This window comes from Oryctolagus cuniculus, chromosome 11, assembly GCF_964237555.1.
Source record: "Oryctolagus cuniculus chromosome 11, mOryCun1.1, whole genome shotgun sequence".
Taxonomy (NCBI): Eukaryota; Metazoa; Chordata; class Mammalia; order Lagomorpha; family Leporidae; genus Oryctolagus; species Oryctolagus cuniculus.
The window spans coordinates 78,881,762-78,901,250 of NC_091442.1; the positions used below are offsets into that span (position 1 = coordinate 78,881,762).

The 19,489-nt window shown below is 39.5% G+C and overlaps 1 protein-coding gene across 11 annotated transcripts in view; it reads right to left on the bottom strand.

Moving 5' to 3' along the window:
- Positions 1 to 19,489, bottom strand: part of OSBPL8 (oxysterol binding protein like 8) — a 197,968-nt gene that overhangs the window by 46,914 nt on the left and 131,565 nt on the right. For all 11 annotated transcript variants that reach the window (XM_051846453.2, XM_051846454.2, XM_070052653.1 and 8 more), the window contains 3 exons: positions 14,003 to 14,073; positions 7,197 to 7,274; positions 1,344 to 1,445 (listed from right to left, as the gene is read on the bottom strand). In XM_051846453.2, the coding sequence (XP_051702413.1) occupies positions 1,344 to 1,445; positions 7,197 to 7,274; positions 14,003 to 14,073 (251 nt within the window). The remainder of the gene's footprint in view (positions 1 to 1,343; positions 1,446 to 7,196; positions 7,275 to 14,002; positions 14,074 to 19,489) is intronic.

Sequence of the window (19,489 nt, forward strand, 5' to 3'; positions counted from 1 at the left end):
GTCTACACTAGCTTCTGCTATTAATTTATATTTCTGTAACATATTAAAATTATTTCTATGAAACTGATTGAATTCACAATATCCAAAAAGATGCTAATAAAAGATTAAGTTAAAAATAGGAATTATCTTCACTTTTATTTACTGTAAAACATTCATTCTTTCAAAGTACTTACATCAATTATGAAATAAATATAGGGCTCCCAAAATAGGCATACCATAGTCTCTGCAAATAAGAAAAATTTAGGAAGGGAGAATCTTGAGCAGACTTAAAGAAAAGAGAAAATCTTAAAGAAAATCCCTGTGTAAATGTAAAAGAGATGGTAAGATGAGGAAATTGAAAGGAAGAGAGCTACCCTGAGCTAACATTCTGGATCCTGGTGATGTTGACAGTAGAACATGGAGGGAAATGATCAAAATGGAGGTAAAGTTTGGAAACTTGGCTGGAACTTTTGGAGGGTAGGTTTGACCCTGAAAAACTCAAGTGAGAGCTGGAATGAATACACTTCCAAGTATAGCCAGAGTAAGCCAGAAGGGTGTTTTCAGCACAAGATTGAATACACTCACATCATGTGAATCATCAGGGAAACGATCACATTCTTACTTCAGCGACAGCACTTCTAGGACGGATCTTAGAAGGATTATTTCATTAGCGATCTTACCACCTTTTGAAGTAGAAAGCTTTGGGGGCTGTGGTGATTCTCAGGAAATGGCAGGTACTAAAACTTTCTGGAAGTAAGAGTCTTATAAGATTACTTTTAAAACTAGGATTAGCCTGGAAGATTCCTACCAGCTATCCTTCAGATAAGATTAAGCAAGAAGATAGAGTGACTGGATGAGGGAAAAGGAAATAAAAATAACCAAAGACCAAAATAATAGGGTTTAGAAATAGCAATATGTGTATTTGTCAGATAATTAGATTTTGAATTATAATTTTTGTCAGATAATTATGTTTTTGGATAATAACATTTTTGGATTATAACTTTTCTATGTGTCTCATCTCATCTCAATAATATACCAAATACACAATAATACTAAATAATTTGAATAGCAATAAAATATTTTTATAATATACTGTATTAGACAATATATCACACAAACAAAAACCCTTTTTAAAAGAAATACTATCCATATTTGATGCTGCTTTAAGAGAGACGTAAGATTCTTTTTTGCCATTATGATTAGAATATAGAACCTCTGGAATATAATTAATAGTTTCTTTGCCTGTGAAAAACCATCAACCCAGAAGTCATTTTTGTCTTGTGGGTCTACAGGTGTACTTTGGCTTGTCCATTCCAGTAGATAAATATCCAGCAACCTGAATTCAAGATATAGTACATACTGACCTTCAGCCAATCAGCCATAACAATAACAGAAGGATCTGTGATTGTACTGAGCAACTCCTTTGTGGCTCTTTTCTTTTCTTCTCGGTAATTTTTCTTTTGTACCTATTTTGTAAAAATAATAGAATTAAAAATTCAATAGAAATGAGCAATTTCTTTCCCATTTTTTAGGCCTAGAGAATGCAGAGTATAAAATTCTAAGCCTTGGGGGCCAGCATTATGGCACAGTGGGTTAAGCCCACATTTACAAAGCCAGCAACCCATAACAGAGTGGTAGAGTCTTGGCTACTCAGCTTCTGATCCAGTTTCCTGCTAATGTGCCTGGGAAAGCAGCAGAAGATGGCTCTAGTGCTTAGGCACCTGCCACTGACGTGGGAGACCAGGATACAGTTCTCAGCTGTTGGCTGTGGCCTGGCTATTTCTACCATTTCTGGAATGAACCAGTGGATGGAAGAGCTCTATGTCTCTGTCTCTCTCTGTTGCTCTGCCTTTCAAATGAATGAATCAATGAATGAATCTTAAATCTTTAAAAAATAAAATTATTTTAAAAAAAGATTTATTCATTAGCTGAAAGGCAGAGTTAGGGAGAAACAGACACAGGAAGAGACAGAGAGAGAAACCTTCCATTTGCTGCTTCACTCTCCAAGTGATTCTAACGGCCAGAGCTGGGTGGTCCCAAGTCAGGAGCCAGGAGCTTCTTCCGGGTCTCTCACTAGGATGCAGAGGCCCAAGCATGTGGGCCATCTTCCACTGGTTTCCCAGGTGCATTAGCAGGGAGCTGGACTGGACATGCAGCATCTGGGACTCACAACCAGCACTCATATGGGACTACAGGCAGAGGCTTTACCTATGCCACAGTGGCAGCTCCTAAAAAATAAAATTTTAAACATCTTTAGAATTCTAGCATCTTCGGATTAAAAAAAGACTAATTTGTTTGTTTTATAGCTGGGAGCAATTTTTAGATAAGAAAGGCTAGTTTTTCTGATTAAGTGCACTTCTCTGTATCATTTGAAATAATTTTACCTCTTTTTAATTACATAATAATACAAGAATATAATCTCATAGTAAAAATTTCAAACCATAAAAACTGAAAACCCCTCCCAAATTCTTTCTATGAAGTCAGTATCACTTTAATTCCTAACCCCAAAAAAGATACAATAGAGAATGAGAATTACAGGCGAATTTTCTTGATGAACACAGATGCAAAAATCCTCAAAAAAAATTCTAGCCAATCAAATCCAACACTTCAGAAGATCATTCATCAGGTGCCATTTATCCGTGATATGCAGGGATGGTTCAACATTCACAAATCAATGAATGGGATACATCACATTAACATATTGTAGAACAAAAACCATATGATTATCTCAGTAGATGCAGAGCAAATTTTGAGTAGAAGGAACATTCCTTGACACAATCAAGGCAATGTATGACAAATTCCTGGCCAGCAACCTAGTAAATGGGGGAAAGTTGGAAGCATTTCCACTGAGATCTGGAACCAGACAAGGATACCCACTGTCACCATTATTATTCAATATAGTCCTGGAAGTTTTAGCCAGAATCATTACGTAAGAAAAAGAAAATAAAGGGAAACAAATTGGGAAGGAGGAAGTCAAACTGTCTCTATTTGGCCAGCGCCGCGGCTCACTAGGCTAATCCTCTGCCTTGCGGCGCCGGCACACTGGGTTCTAGTCCCAGTCGGGGCACCGGATTCTGTCCCGGTTGCCCCTCTTCCAGGCCAGCTCTCTGCTGTGGCCAGGGAGTGCAATGGAGGATGGCCCAGGTGCTTGGGCCCTGCACCCCATGGGAGACCAGGAGAAGCACCTTGCTCCTGCCATCGGATCAGTGCGGTGCGCTGGCCGCAGCACGCCAGCCGCGGCGGCCACTGGAGGGTGAACCAACGGCAAAAGGAAGACCTTTCTCTCTCTCTCTCTCACTGTCCACTCCGCTTGTCAAAAAAAAAAAAAAAAAAACCTGTCTCTATTTGCAGATGACATGATTCTATACATAGAGGGGATCCAAAAGACTACACTGAAAGACTACTGGAACTCAGAGATGAGTTTGGTAACGTAGCAGGATATAAAATCAGTGCATAAAAATCAACAGCCTTTGTATTCACAGACAATGCCATGGTTGAGAAAGAACTTCTAAGATCAATCTCATTCACAATAGCTACAAAAAAATCAAATATCTTGAAATAAATTTAACCAAGGATGACAAAGATCTCTATGATGATAATTACAAAACATTAAAGAAAGAAATAGAAGAAGATACAAAAAATTGGAAAACTCTCCCATGTTCATGGATTGGAAGAATCAAAATCATCAAAATGTCCATACTGAAAGCAATTCAGAAATTCAATGCTATACCAACCAAACTATCAAGGACATTCTTCTCAGATAAAAAAACAAAATGATGCTGAAATTCATATGAAAACACAAGAGACCCTAAATAGCTAAAGCATTCTTATAAAACAAAAACAAAGCCAAAGGCATCACAATACCAGATTTCAAGATATACTACAGGGCAGTTATAATCAAAACAGCCTGGTACTGGCACAAAAACAGATGCACAGGCCAATGGAACAGAACAGAAATCAATCCAAGCATCTACAACAAACTTATCTTTGATAAAGGAGCTAAAACCAATCCTTGGAGCAAGAACAGTCTCTTCAACAAATGGTGCTGGGGAAAATTGGATTTCCATATGCAGAAGTATGAAGCCAAAATTGACAAATAGCATTACATCAAATTGAGAAGCTTCTGCATTGCAAAAGAAATAGCAAAGTGAAGAGGAAACCGACAGAATAGGAGAAACTACTTGCAAACTATACAACTAATCAAGGATTAATAATCAGAATATATAAAGAGATCAAGAAACTCCACAGCAACAAAACAAACAACAAAGTTAACAAATGGGCAAAGGACATAAACAGACATTGTTCAAAAGAGGAAATCCAAATGGCCAACAGACACATGAAAAAATACCCAGGATCACTAGCCATCAGGGAAATGCAAATAAATAAAATCTTTAAAAACAAAACAAAATACATACACACACACACACTTACTTGTGGGACAAATTAAGCCCATGACTCAGCTATTGGTAATTTTAGTGTGCACCAGAATTTCCCATCACATGTTTTTTTTTTTTTTTTTGCTTTCAAACTTTTTTTTAATGAATATAAATTTTCAAAGTACAGCTTATGGATTACAATGGCTTCCCCCCCATAACGTCCCTCCCACACGCAACCCTCCCCTTTCCCACTCCCTCTCCCCTTCCATTCACATCAAGATTCATTTTCGTTTCTCTTTATATACAGAAGATCAGTTTAGCATACATTAAGTAAAGATTTCAACAGTTTGCTCCCACACAGAAACATATAGTGAAAAATACTGTTTGAGTACTAGTTATAGCATTAAATCTCAATGTACAGCACACTAAGGACAGAGATCCTACATGAGGAGTAAGTGCACAGTGACTCCTGTTGTTGACTTAACAAATTGACACTCTTGTTTATGGCATCAGTAATCACCCTAGGCTCTTGTCATGAGCTGCCAAGGCTATGGAAGCCCCCTGAGTTCACTGACTCTGATCATATTTAGACAAGGCCATGGTCAAAGTGGAAGTTCTCTCCTCCCTTCAGAGAAAGGTACCTCCTTCTTTGATGACCCATTCTTTCCACTGGGATCTCACTCGTGGAGATCTTTCATTTAGGTTTTTTTTTTTTTTCCCCAGAGTGTCTTGGCTTTCCATGCCTGAAATACTCTCATGGGCTTTTCAGCCAGATCCGCATGTCTTAACGGCTGATTCTGAGGCCAGAGTGTTGTTTAGGACATCTGCCATTCTATGGGTCTGCTGTGTATCTCACTTCCCATGTTGGATCATTCTCTCCCTTTTTTATTCTATCAGCTAGTATTTGCAGACACTATTTTTGTTTCTGTGATCCCTTTAGTTCTTAGTCCTATCATTATGATCAACTGCGAACAGAAATTGATCACTGGGACTAGTGAGATGGCATTGGTACATGCCACCTCGATGTGATTGAATTGGAATCCACTGGTATGTTTCTAACTCTACTGTTTGAGGTAAGTCAGCCTGAGCATGTCCCGAATTGCACATCTCTTCCCTCTCTTATTCCCATTCTTACATTTAACAGCGATCACTTTTCAGTTAAGTTTCAGCACTTAAGAAGAATTGTGTATTGATTACAGTATTCAACCAAAAGTATTAAGTAGAACAAACAAAAAAAATACTAAGAGGGATAACATATCAAGTTGCTCATCAACAGTCAGGGTGAGGGCTGATCAAGTCACCATTTCTCCTAGTGTTCATTTCACTTTAACAGGTTTCCTTTTTGGTGCTCAGTTAGTTGTCACCTATCAAGGAGAACAAGTGTTATTTGTCCCTTTGGGATTGGCTTATTACACTCAGCATAATGTTTTCCAAATTCCTAACAGGGATCACTTTTCAGTTAAAATTTAAACACCTAAGAATAATTGTGTGTTAATTACAGAGTTCAACCAATGGTACTAGAACAAAAAAAAATACTAAAATGGATAAAGTATTACATTGTACATCAACCATCAGGACAAGAGCTGATCAAGTCACTGTTTCTCATAGTGTCCATTTCATTTCAACGAGTTTCCCCCTTGGTGCTCAGTTAAGTAGTCGCTGATCAGGGAGAACATATGATATTTGTCCCTTTGGGACTGGCTTAATTCACTCAGCATGATGTTTTCCAAATTCCTGCATCTTGTTGCAAATGACCGGGTTTCATTGTTTTTGACTGCTGTATAGTATTCTATAGAGTACATGTCCCATAATTTCTTTATCCAGTCTACTGTTGATGGGCATTTAGATTGATTCCAGGTCTTAGCTATTGTGAATTGAGCTGCAATAAACATTAAGGTGCAGACAGCTTTTTTGTTTGCCAATTTAATTTCCTTTGGGTAAATTCCAAGGAGTGGTATGGCTGGGTTGTATGGTAGGGTTGTATTCAGGTTTCTGAGGAATCTCCAGTCTGACTTCCATAGTGGCTTGACCAGTTTGCATTCCCACCAACAGTGGGTTAGTGTCCCTTTTTCCCCACATCCTCTCCAGCATCTGTTGTTGGTCGATTTCTGAATGTGAGCCATTCTAACTGGGGTGAGGTGGAACCTCATTGTGGTTTTGATTTGCGTTTCCCTGATTGCTAGTGATCTTGACCATTTTTTCATGTGCCTGTTGGCCATTTGGATTTCCTCTTTTGAAAAATGTCTATTGAGGTCCTTGGCCCATCTCTTAAGTGGGTTGTTTGTTTGTCTCTTCACTCTCCTGACTGTTTCTTTTGCAGTACAGAAACTTCTCAATTTGATGCAATCCCAATAGTTGATTTTGGCTTTGAATGCCTGTGCTTCTGGGGTGTTTTCCAAGAAGTCATCGCCGGTACCTATATCTTGCAGGGTTTTTCCAATGCTCTCTAATAATTTGATGGTGTCAGGTCGTAGATTTAAGTCTTTAATCCATGTTGAGTGAATTTTTGTGTAAGGTGAAAGGTAGGGGTCTCCCATCACCTGTTTTACAACACATTTCTATGCTTGCTAGCCTGGTACAGCTGTTGAGATAGCAAATCCCAGGCCCCTGAGGGGTCAGGATAGGCCTACAACAGTCTGTGCAGTTACCAAGCAGCCTGATTAGGTAACTCTATTGCATCCTACAAATATTAATACTTTCTCTGTGTGCCTGTCCACCTGTCTCTCTGAAATTTTTTTCCTTCTTTAGGAACATACATATATGGTTACAATTAGTCTACTTTGAAAGGCACATGAAAAGCACAATGTAAATAACTTTATAGAAATAACTGTAAAAACTAACCTTAAGAGATTCTTTTTTCGTGAGTTTGCTTGAAGTTGAATTGTCCTTCTCTGAGCCATTATAAAGTTTAGATTCAGACTGAAATCATACAGAAATGAACAGAAGAGAAATAATAATTAGTCTTCACTTGTTCTTTACATGTCATATAGAAATTAATGTTAAAGTTATATTTGTGACATTGCTATAATTTAAGAAAATGTACACTTTCAAATACTGATTTTTTTCTCCTACATGTCAAGCCTTCAAATACACAAAGTAAAAATTAATCAATAAATTAATAAATCAATAAATTAATCTAGAATGTGAAGTTAAATAAGATCATCTGTAAATTATTACATTATATTTTTCAGAGTGTTTCTAAGAACATATATAATTATTTTGTTATTCTTATACAAAAGTAGCCAAAGTAATGTTTTTCATACAGTTTAAATATTCTAAATAAGAAAACCAAACCCTGAAGATTCTAGTAGATTGTTGCAAACAAAGCCAAAGTTGTTACACCTCTGTCAATGGGAAGAAATATAAATACCTTCACAAACTAATATTTAACCATCCTACCTAATTTGTACAGTGTTTTTTATTTATTTATTTATTTATTTTTGACAGGCAGAGTAGACAGTGAGAGAGAGAGACAGAGAGAAAGGTCTTCCTTTGCCGTTGGTTCACCCTCCAATGGCCGCCGCGGCCGGCGCGCTGCGGCCGGCGCACCGCGCTGATCCGATGGCAGGAGCCAGGAACCAGGTGCTTTTCCTGGTCTCCCATGGGGTGCAGGGCCCAAGCACCTGGGCCATCCTCCACTGCACTCCCTGGCCACAGCAGAGAGCTGGCCTGGAAGAGGGGCAACCGGGACAGAATCTGGCACCCTGACCGGGACTAGAAGCTGGTGTGCCGGCGCCGCAAGGCGGAGGATTAGCCTAGTGAGCTGCAGCGCAGGCCTGTACAGTGTTTACACATCAATATTCCTGGCATTTATTTTCTACCAACCCAGTACACTTAAATTGTTTCTAATGTCTTATATTTGCTCCTGACTTCTCAGTTTATGCTTCATATTTTTATGTAATCTTCATAAGAACCTTGAGAGTTGGTTCCAACAGGTGGTTTTCCCCTCCATTTTACAAATCATGAAAGGAGGATTCAGGGAGAATAATCATTAATATAGCAGGGATCAGAACCTGGGTCTTTTTTTCAGGTGACACACGTGTGTCACACACGTGGGTCCCCCACATGGGTTCAGGGGTCCATGAAACTTCTAACTCAGTGCTTACTGAAAGAGATCATATTATCTTCCCAGAGTAGAAGAGCACAACACTAAATGCTGTTTCTGTATATCTTTTAACAAAAAAATTAAACATATTCCTTTAATTTCCTAAGATTTTCATTGTTACCCATTGTTAGACAAAGGAGAAGATAAAGTTCTCAGCAATACTCCCAGTGCCAATAAAGTATAAGGAACTTGATTCAAAAAATGACTTTCAAGTGTTGAACGACCAGATCTACGTAATATCACCAGGTGTAAGCAATGATAAAAAACCTTTAGATATATACTCCCTCACTCAATTTTAAGATCCATCAGGGTTTGGGCCAGTGTTGTGGCATAATTGGCTAAACTGCCACCTGTGATGCTGGGATTCCCATATAGGCACCAGTTCAACTCCCAGCTCCAGTTCTGATATAGCTCCATGCTAATGCACCAGGGAGAGCAGAGAAGATGGCCCAAGTACTCAGATCTCTGAACCCATGTGGGAGACCCAGATGAAGTTCTTGGATCCTGGCTTTGGCCTGGCCCAACCCCAGCCATTGTGGCCATTTGGGGAGTGAATCAGCAGATGGAAGATTTCTCTCTGTCTCTCCATCTCTCTCTGTAACTCTGCCTTTCAAGCAAAATAAATAAATCTTTTTTTTTTTTAAAGTCTATGAAGGCAGACAGCATGTTTATTCATCAATGATACACAATGTGTCACCTGAAAAAAAGACCCAATAAATATCTGATGAATTAATAAAGTAAAAATGAAACTGACACTTGCAGTTCATTTCACTCATCTCTTCAAAAAAAAAAAACTTCTCTGCATTGGTATGAAATGCCAATTTAGTGATGATAGTAACTGGCTGAACTGGAAGGGAACCACAAAAACCCTCAACATGGGGATCAACCTAGCTAAATCTTTGTTAAAGTTATTCCTTGTAGATCTTGCCTTCTAACATCACTCTGCTTAGTACCATGATGATGGCATAAATATAACCAAAATAATCCTACAAAACTCCTCCAGCCAAACAAGCCTCTGTATTCTCCTGACCCTGGGAATGCAAAGGTGGCACAGTTATATAATCAGAGCATGTTTAAAATGACCAGGAGTCTATTACCCACAACTTAGTAGGAAACGGTTTATTTTAATATACTTTTAGATACTTTTAAATGAAGAATATTAATAGTATTTGCTTACAACTTAATAAAAGTTCACTGCTGCTTACTATTTATCAAGTACCATATTAAATACCTTTATGGGGCCGGCGCCGCGGCTCACTAGGCTAATCCTCCGCCTAGCGGCGCCGGCACACCGGGTTCTAGTCCCAGTCGGGGCGCCGGATTCTGTCCCGGTTGCCCCTCTTCCAGGCCAGCCCTCTGCTGTGGCCCGGGAGTGCAGTGGAGGATGGCCCAGGTGCTTGGGCCCTGCACCCCATGGGAGACCAGGAAAAGCACCTGGCTCCTGGCTCCTGCCATCGGATCAGCGCGGTGCGCCGGCCGCAGCGCGCCGGCCGCGGCGGCCATTGGAGGGTGAACCAACGGCAAAAGGAAGACCTTTCTCTCTGTCTCTCTCTCTCACTGTCCACTCTGCCTGTCAAAAAAAAAAAAAAAAAAAAAAAAACCTTTATGTATACTACATCATGTAATACTTACAGTAATGCCATAATACAATAGTATTATCTATCCCCTTTCACTAATGAGATGAGTAGATTAAATATCATTGCAGAATCATTCAAGCACAAGCAGTAAGCAGATGAGCTGGGATTTGGACCCTGGTCTAATTTCTAGCCTTATGTTCTTAGTCATCTTACTATATTGTTTTCTTATCTTTTAAAACTGTTCACAAAGAATCTCAACCAGACTCAAATTTAAGACATCTTAAGAACAAGAAGAAATCTGTTTCTCCAACAATTCCAAATGACAAAAATCTGGCTTGGTCATTCTTGAAAGATTTCTATACATAAGGGACCAGAGAGCAGAAGGGTGTTGTACACAAGCTTATAAATTGGAGCACATGTACCTCAAGGGATATTTGTCATATTTGTAGTTCAGTTCTGAAAAACAAACTAGTTCCACAGATTTTTTTAATTTTCTAAGTTTTATGTATTAACATACCTCTTAAATACCACCATATTTTTGTTGGAGATCTTTAAATGTCCCTTTTTTTTTTTTTTAAGATTTACTTTATTTATTTGAAAGACGGAGTTACAGAGAGAGGTAGAGACAGAGAGAGAGGTAGAGACAGAGAGAGAGGTCTTCCATCCACTGGTTCACTCCCCAGATGGCTGCAATGGCCGGAGTTGTGCCAATCCGAAGCCAGGAGCCAGGAGCTTCTTCTGGGTCTCCCACGTGGGGGCAGGGGCCCAAGGACTGAGGCCATCTTCCATTGCTGTCCCAGGCCACAGCAGAGAGCTGGATCGAAATAGGAGCAGCCGGGACTAGAACCGGTGCCCATATGGGATGCTGGCACCTCAGGCCAGGGCTTTAACCCGCTGTGCCACAGCGCCGGCCCCAAAGTGTCCCTTCTTTCATAAACTTTGATTAGTAGCTTAATGATAACCACAGGATTTAATGTATAGAACTTCTTGCCTCTTTGTTAAATGGCCTTAGAATGTTTTGCTTTTATATTTTCTTTCTCTCTTTCTCTTTCTTTCCCTTTAACTACTGTCCCCTTACAGACTACATGGCTTCGATATGTGATTTAATCTCTGTCAGTCTTAGTTTCCTCATTTGTAAAATGAGACAATTACTACTAACTCACAGGGTTATTTTGAGGTTAAATGAGATAACATGCGTACACTAATCAATTTTAGTATGAACTGCTTGAAAATAGCTTATATTTAAAAATCAAAAATTCAGGATTGGCGCTGTGACATAGCGGGTAAAGCCACTGCCTGCAGTGCCAGCATCCTATATGGGCGCCAGTTCAAGACTAAGCTGCTCCACTTCTGATCCAGCTCTCTTCTATGGTGTAGTAAAGCAGTAGAAGATGGACCAAGTCCTTGGGTCCATGCAGCAGTGTGGGAAACCTGAAGAAGCTCCTGGCTCCTGGCTTTGATCGGTTCAGCTCCAGCCACTGCAGCCATCTGGGGAGTAAACCAGCAGATAGAGAATCTCTCTCTGCCTCTCTGTAACGTTGCTTTTCAAATAAATAATAAATCTTAAAAAATATTAAAAATTCCACTGCATTCTAATTGTGTCAGATCCAAGACAAATTATTGCCTCTTTGATTTTCTTGAACTACGCAACTCATGTAAAATGATTGACCAGGGGCCAGTATTGTGGCATAGCAGCTTAAGCTTCCACTTGTGACAATGGCATCCCATATGGGTGCTGGCTCGGGATCCAGCTGCTCCGATTCCAATCCAGCTCCCTGCTAATGCACCTGGGAAAGCAGTGAAAGATGGCCCAAGTGCTTAGGTTCCTGCACCCGTGTGGGACATCAGGAAGAAGCTCCAGGCTCGTGGCTTTGGTCTGTCTCAGCTGTGGCTATTGCGGCCATTTGGGGAGTGAACCAATGGACTGAAGATTCATTCCTTCTCTCTCTCTTCTAACTCTGCCTTTCAAATAAAGAAAAAATAAATTAAAAAAATGATTGATAGGGCTCAGAAACTACCACTCCAAAATATGGCATCCAGGCATGTAGAATGAAGGGAACAGGAGAGCCACTATCTGACTTTCTCTCACCTTTCTCCTCCAGAGGGCTACAAAAGAACTTTCTACCCTTCCCTTGAGGGAAGTACTCCCTCTCTACTCAAGAGAAAGGATCCAAAGACAGACACCAAGAATCTGAACAAACAGGCCTTGCTAAATTCCTCCCAGCTTACGATTATTAAATCATATTCTCCTTTGTCTAAATGATTTCTACATGATTGTATATGCCAAAACCATGAAAATACCCAGAAGAGGGTCTTCTTCTTGAACCCTAACCTTTGTTACACAGAGTTTGTATTGCATCAATTTGTCAGCTTTCTTCTCTTTAATCTGTCTTTTTGTTATACTGGTTTTACTCACATACTCTGCAATAGGAAAGGGAAGAAATCTTTTCTTCCCTCCATGACTGAGGCATTTACATATAATATTTATAATATTATGTATGCACATGCATGTATATATACATATGTAAAATTATACACATACATACTATACATGTGTTCATATTATATAAATGCAAAGTACTACCAAACTTCTAGATTAAGTACTTTATACATGATAAATGAACTTTTATGTAATAGATATTCGAAAAGTATGAATAATATTTGTGTAAAATCATAAATACAAACAAATTATGTAATTCTATCAATCACTCCCAAGAATAAGAACAAAAAACATATGGTTATAAGAGTATGATCTATAGCAGAGAACAGCAGAGTTTACTGGCTTAAGAGAAAGGTTTTCCTAGAGTCACTGAAGCTTGATTCCACAAACATAAAAGCTACTCCTGACACTAAACCTGATCAGACAGAACAGTCTGCAAATTATAGAAAATCTAGTGAACTACAAACCTGTAGAGAAACTGTACTATAGTCTTTCTCAATTTGAATATGTACTTTTTTTTTTTAAATTTATTTGACAGATAGAGTTAGACAGTGAGAGAGAGAGAGAGAGACAGAGAGAAAGGTCTTCATTCCGTTGGTTCACTCCACAAATAGCGGCTATGGCCGGCACTGTGCTGTGCCGATCTGAAGCCAGGAGCCAGGTGCTTCCTCCCAGCCTCCCACACCTCCCAAGCACTTGGGCCATGCGCCACTGCCCTCCCAGCCCACAGCAGAGAGCTGGATTGGAAGAGGAGCAACCGGGACTATAACCCAGCACCCATGTGGGACGCCGGCACTGCAGGTGGAGGATTAACCAAGTGAGCCACGGCGTTGGCCCTGAATATGTACTCTTAAAGAAAAAAACTGTCCAACAAAAGAAAAGATAGGGGAAATGGGAAGTCTAAGTGCCTGGCATGACTGGTTTACACTTTGTATATGTGCTAGCATACTGCATTACACTCTTCCCAGGTGTCAAAAAATTACCTTAACCAAAAATTTGAAAAAAAAAAAATGCAGTTTTCTTAAAAAAGAAAAATAATTCTTACAAGACCTTAGAGTTATATATGAGAGTATTACAATCTGAGAAATACTGATTTAGAAACTATGTCTTATTCCAAGAAAATGTTCAATTGTAGGTTGTTACTGCAAAGATCTCTGGCCTTTAATTGGTAAATATATATATACATATAGACTGCCATTTGATTAAACCAAATACTCTTAAGAATTCCTATCAAACAAACATGAACATCTCTGAAGACTCAGACACCAGCCTGACTACTGCTGTAGAAAACATATCAGAATCAGCATTACTCTGGAGAGAACACAGGTTACCAAGAGGTTGTATTTCCAAGTAAATAACAGCACTTTTGTGGTATTTTGTTCTTTTCATATATACTACATGGTTTAAATATATCAATATAAAATTATCCCATAAAAGCTTGATAGAATTTCAGTGTTAGATCCCTTATCTTAAATATTAGAAAATAATGTCATAATCATATAAATGTGGTCAACAGTATGCTTACCTTGCTCTTTGACATAGAAAGTGAAGATTCATCTTTATTTTGAGAAATATCTTCCTTCCCTCTTTCAAAACCTTCAAAAATATTGAAAAAATTTCAGTATTACCACTTTTGAATAGATATATGGTCACTAATGTTATCAGCAAATATATGCAGGTCATTCATTTTGAAATATATATTATGTTGATATGCAGCAAAATGCCAGAGGCCTAGACTATACACAGAGTTGTAAATCCCCATAGTTTAAAGGCCATCTCTAGTATAATACTTCCTTAGAATTTATGGCTTACACAGGGAATTAAGTTTTTCCCTGAAACCACCAATATCAAGCTAAGTATCTCTTTTCTGTGTTCCTAGAGTACTTGGCCCTTAAGAACTTTTATTCTAGTGAGCTGGTTTCCAACAAATAATTCAAACAGAACAAATCCAGTGTATTTTTCACACCTCTTGTCAAACCAGAAAAAAATTCCAGAATGGGTGATGAAAGAATACTGGGGAAATAAATCTCAACTGAGAAACATACTTTAAAAAAAAATCCAATAACATGCTTATTGTGAGAATCAGATGAATATGTTAAGATAATAAGAATTTAACAAAGTACTCTGCACATGGGATACATTCAATTAATCTTTGTTATCACTCTCTATTGCTATATGAATTCTAAAAAAAATTAGGTACAGTTGGACAAACGTGCATATATTACTGTAGTCATATAATACAATAATAAAACAAAAAATTAATATTATAAGGATACAATTAAAGCTGTAAATGCTGAGATTTGTGTGACAGACATAACCTTGTTTTTTAAAAATTGCCTCCAAGTTTGTTTCTTAAAATTATGTATTTATTTGAGAGCCAGAGAAAGAGTGAGCAAGTGAGTACTCTCATCTGCTGATTCACTCCCCAAATGCCAGTAATGGATAAGGCTGGGATAGGGCTTAGAAGGAGCTGGGAATGTAATTCAGATCCTCATATGGGTTGCAGAAACCCAATTACTTAAGCCATCACCATTACAATGTGTTATCAGGAAGCTGGAGTCAGTAGCCAGAATCAAGAATTCAGCCCAGGTATTCCAGTGTGAGATACAGGCAAAATGCCTGCTTCCAGCACACATTTTAATGAGGATCTTTTCAACCTTTGATGACAGATAATAATTAGCTATTAAAATCACAAGTCCAATAGTAACCTATATTAAAACACATATATTGGGGCCAGCACTGTGGCATACCAGGTAAAGCCGCAGCCTGTGCCGGCATCCCATATAGGCACCAGTTCGAGAGCGGGCTGCTCCACTTGCGATCCAGCTCTCTGCTATGGCCTGGGAAAGCTGTAGATGATGGTCCTAGTCTTTGGGCCCCTGCACCCATGTGAGAGACCTGGAAGAAGCTCCTGGCTTTTAGCTTCAGATAGGCACAACACTGGCCGTTGTGGCCAACTGGGGAGTGAACCAGCAGATGGAAGACTTCTCTCTCTCTCTGCCTCTCCTTTCTCTGTGTAACTCTTTCAAACAAATAAATATTTTTTTTAAAAAAAACACATATTTATTCATAAAAAGGCACTTAAAAATCATCCAGTAGTATCAGTGCCCAAAGTACTTTCTAGAAAGATTTATTTATTTATTTGAAAGGGAGGGGGAGACAGAGAAATAGAGAGAGATCAAAAGATCTTCAATCTGCTGATTCAGTACACAAATGGCTTAACAGCTGAGATTGGTCAAGGCTGAAGCCAGGAACCAGGCACTCCATCTGGGTCTCCCACATGGGTGGCAGGGACCCAAATATTTGAGCCATCATCTGCTGCTTAGGAGGTGCATTAGCAGGGAGCAGGATCAAAATCAGAGTAGCCAGTACTCAAAACAGCACTCCAATATGGGAAGCAGGCAGCCCAAGTATCAGCCTAATCTGCTACACTACAACACCTACTCCACCTGAAGCATTTTAAGATCATTTCTAGCATATTAATGATAACATCATTTATACTGTATTTGGTTTACAATAGCTAAAATCAAATCCATTTCATTTCTTTTGTTTTTCCCAAAGAAACCTTTTATTTAAAGAATACAAACTTCCGCTGTGCATGTCATTAAGTACAACTTTAGGAATATAGTGATTCTTCCTACCATACTCACCCTCTCATCCACATTCCCACCCTTCCTCCTCCTCCTTCCCCCATTCCCAAGCCCATTCCCCACTAAGATCCACTTTCAATTAACTTTTTACACAGAAGACCAACTCTATACTAAGTAGAGTTCAACAATTTGCATGAAAAACAAAAACAAAAAACCTGTTGCTCAACAGCTGAGACAAGGGCTGTTCAAAGTCATTGCATCTCAAAGTTAATTTCACTTTTTTTTTTTAAAGAAACTTAATTGAAGTAACACGCAAGAATGATACATCTTTTCCAGCACTTAGACATAACTATAATTATGATTCATTCTTATGATACATAAGAATACCCTCCATTTAATACATTAAAAGAAAGTAAGTCCTTGAGAACAAGTTTTATCCTTCATTAAGGAAGCACCTAAGAAAACAAGCAATGGAGTTGGACATTTAGGCATAACTAAAATTTTTTAGATATAAGAATACCCTCCACTTAATACACTAAAATGAAATAAATAAATAAATCTTTGAAAACAAGTTTTTTTTTTTTTTTTTTTTTTTTGACAGGCAGAGTGGACAGTGAGAGAGACAGAGAGAAAGGTCTTCTTTTTGCCATTGGTTCAACCCTCAATGGCTACCGCGGCCAGCGCACCGCACTGATCCATAGCCAGGAGCCAGATGTTTCTCCTGGTCTCCCTTGCGGGTGCAGGGCCCAAGCACTTGGGCCATCCTCCACTGCACTCCCGGGCCAAAGCAGAGAGCTGGAATGGAAGAGGAGCAACCAGGACAGAATCCGGCACCCTGACCGGGACTAGAACCTGGGGTGCCGGCGCCACAGGCCGAGGATTAGCCTATTGAGCTGCGGTGCCGGCCTGAAAACAAGTTTTACTGTTAACTCTCATAATACAAATCTTTGAGAACAGAAATGGGAAATTAGTACACAGTGACTCCTATTGTTAATTTAACAATTAATACTCTTATGTATGACGGCAGTGATCACCTGAAGCTCTTTACATGAACTGCCTAGGCTACGGAAGCCTTCAGACTCCACAGACTCCTTCAGTATTTAGACAAGGCCAAAAGCAAAGTGGAAATTCTTTCCTCCCTTCAGAGAAAAGTACCTCCTTCTTTGATGACCACTTCTTTCTACTGGGGTCTTACCCACTGAGTTCCTTCATGTAGGACTTTTTTTGCCACAGTGCCTTGGCTTTCCATACCTGAAATGCTCTTGGGGGGCTTTTCAGCCAGACCAGAATGCCTTAAGGGCCAATTCTGAGGTCAGAGTGCTACTTAAAGTGATTGTCATTATAATGTTCATTTTCTTAATCCACATATTTTACTGGGCCAGCGCCATGGCTCACTTGGTTAATCCTCCACCTGCAGTGCTGGCATCCCACAGGGGCACCTGATTCTAGTCCCGGTTGCTCCTCTTCCAGTCCAGCTCTCTGCTGTGGCCTGGGAGTGCAGTGGAGGATGGCCCAAGTGCCTGGGCCCCTGTACCCGCATGGGAGACCAGGAAGAAGCACCTGGCTCCTGGCTTCGGATCAGCGCAGCGCAGTGCCGGCTGTGGCGGCCATTTGTGGAGTGAACCAACGGAAGGAAGACCTTTCTCTCTGTCTCTCTCTCACTGTCTGTAACTCTACCTGTAAAATAAAATAAAATAAAATAAAATATAAATAAAAGAGGAATCTTTTTCTCCTCTCTCGTAAAAAAAGATGGATCAGCCGGCGCCGCGGCTCACTAGGCTAATCCTCCGCCTTGCAGCACGGGCACACCGGGTTCTAGTCCCGGTCGGGGCGCCGGATTCTGTCCCCGTTGCCCCTCTTCCAGGCCAGCTCTCTGCTGTGGCCAGGGACTGCAGTGGAGGATGGCCCAAGTGCTTGGGCCCTGTACCCCATGGGAGACCAGGATAAGTACCTGGCTCCTGCCATCGGATCAGTGCGGTGCGCCGGCCGCAGCACGCTGGCTGGGGCGGCCATTGGAGGGTGAACCAACGGCAAAAGGAAGACCTTTCTCTCTGTCCCTCTCTCTCACTGTTCACTCTGCCTGTCAAAAAAAAAAAAAAAAAAAAAAAAAAAAAGATGGATCATTCAATCCTAGTAATAGAGAAGAAAATATACTATTCCATTAATGTAAACTTCCATTTTCTTGCTCACTCTCCAAATGCCCACATTGCCTGGGGCTGATCCAGCCAGGAGAGAGCCATGTCTCTTAAGTGGGTGGCAGAAACTTGATTATTTGAGCCATCATCAATTGCCTGCAAAGGGCCGCATTAGCAGGAAGCTAGAATCAAGAGCTAGAGCTGGGGACAGAATGAACCCAAGTACTCCAAAGTGGGATGTGGACATTCTAACCAGCCTCTTAATTGTTGACCAAAAGCCCTACACCACAACATGGGATCTTAAACAAATGTGATCATCAAAGTATAGGTGAGGATGCTGAAGCAACTAGAATTCTGTTAATTACTGGTGGGAGTATAAAGAGATATCACCATCTTGAAAATTATTTGGCAGTATATACTAAAGCTGAATTCTGATGTACATAAATGCTAGCTAATTCTAGATATACCGAACAGAAATGACTGTGTCCATCAAAAAAGAATTATAAGAATGTTCACGACAGCTTTATTCACATTAACCAAAACCTAGAAACAATTCAATGGCTATTAATAGAATAAATAAATACATTATAGTATGCTCATACACTGAGTATCACAGTAATAGAAATGAACAAAATAACGGACATAACATGAGTAATGAAAGCAGCCATCTTGCTTCATCAATAAAAAAATGCACATATCATGATTCCATTTATAGACCTACTCTATGAGGTTACAGGTTGAAAAAAAATGCAGAATGTGGGAGAGGCATAAAGGATAGGCATGAGAGAATCTCCTGAGGATCTGGAAACTGGTTACATGTGTCCATATATAGCACAGAAATTAAAGAACCTGTGCATTTAACTATGTGCTATGCCCTCAATAAAAAATGAAAATCCATAAGCCCTTCTTATTCTCCCAGTTAATGAGACTCCCGCTTTGACATTCTTTCCTGCCTGGTCTTTACCTCTTTAACTTACTCTGTACCTGGCTAATTCTGATTCACTTATCAAAAACAGTGATAACTATAATGCCAATTTAAAACAATATTAACAAAAACAACAGTAAAGCAACCAATACTCCTTTGTGAGAACCTTTATAAGTGTAATGCACTAAGCTAGATATGTGACTTCCATTTTTTCCCAATCTTTGTTATTACAAAAAATATTAGCCATATTTTATGGTTGGAAAAACTGAGGCTCACAGAAATTCAGTTAGCTGATTAACGTGAATGACATATTAGAGCTGATTCAAACTTATGCCTAACTTTAAAATTCATGCTGCCCTCAA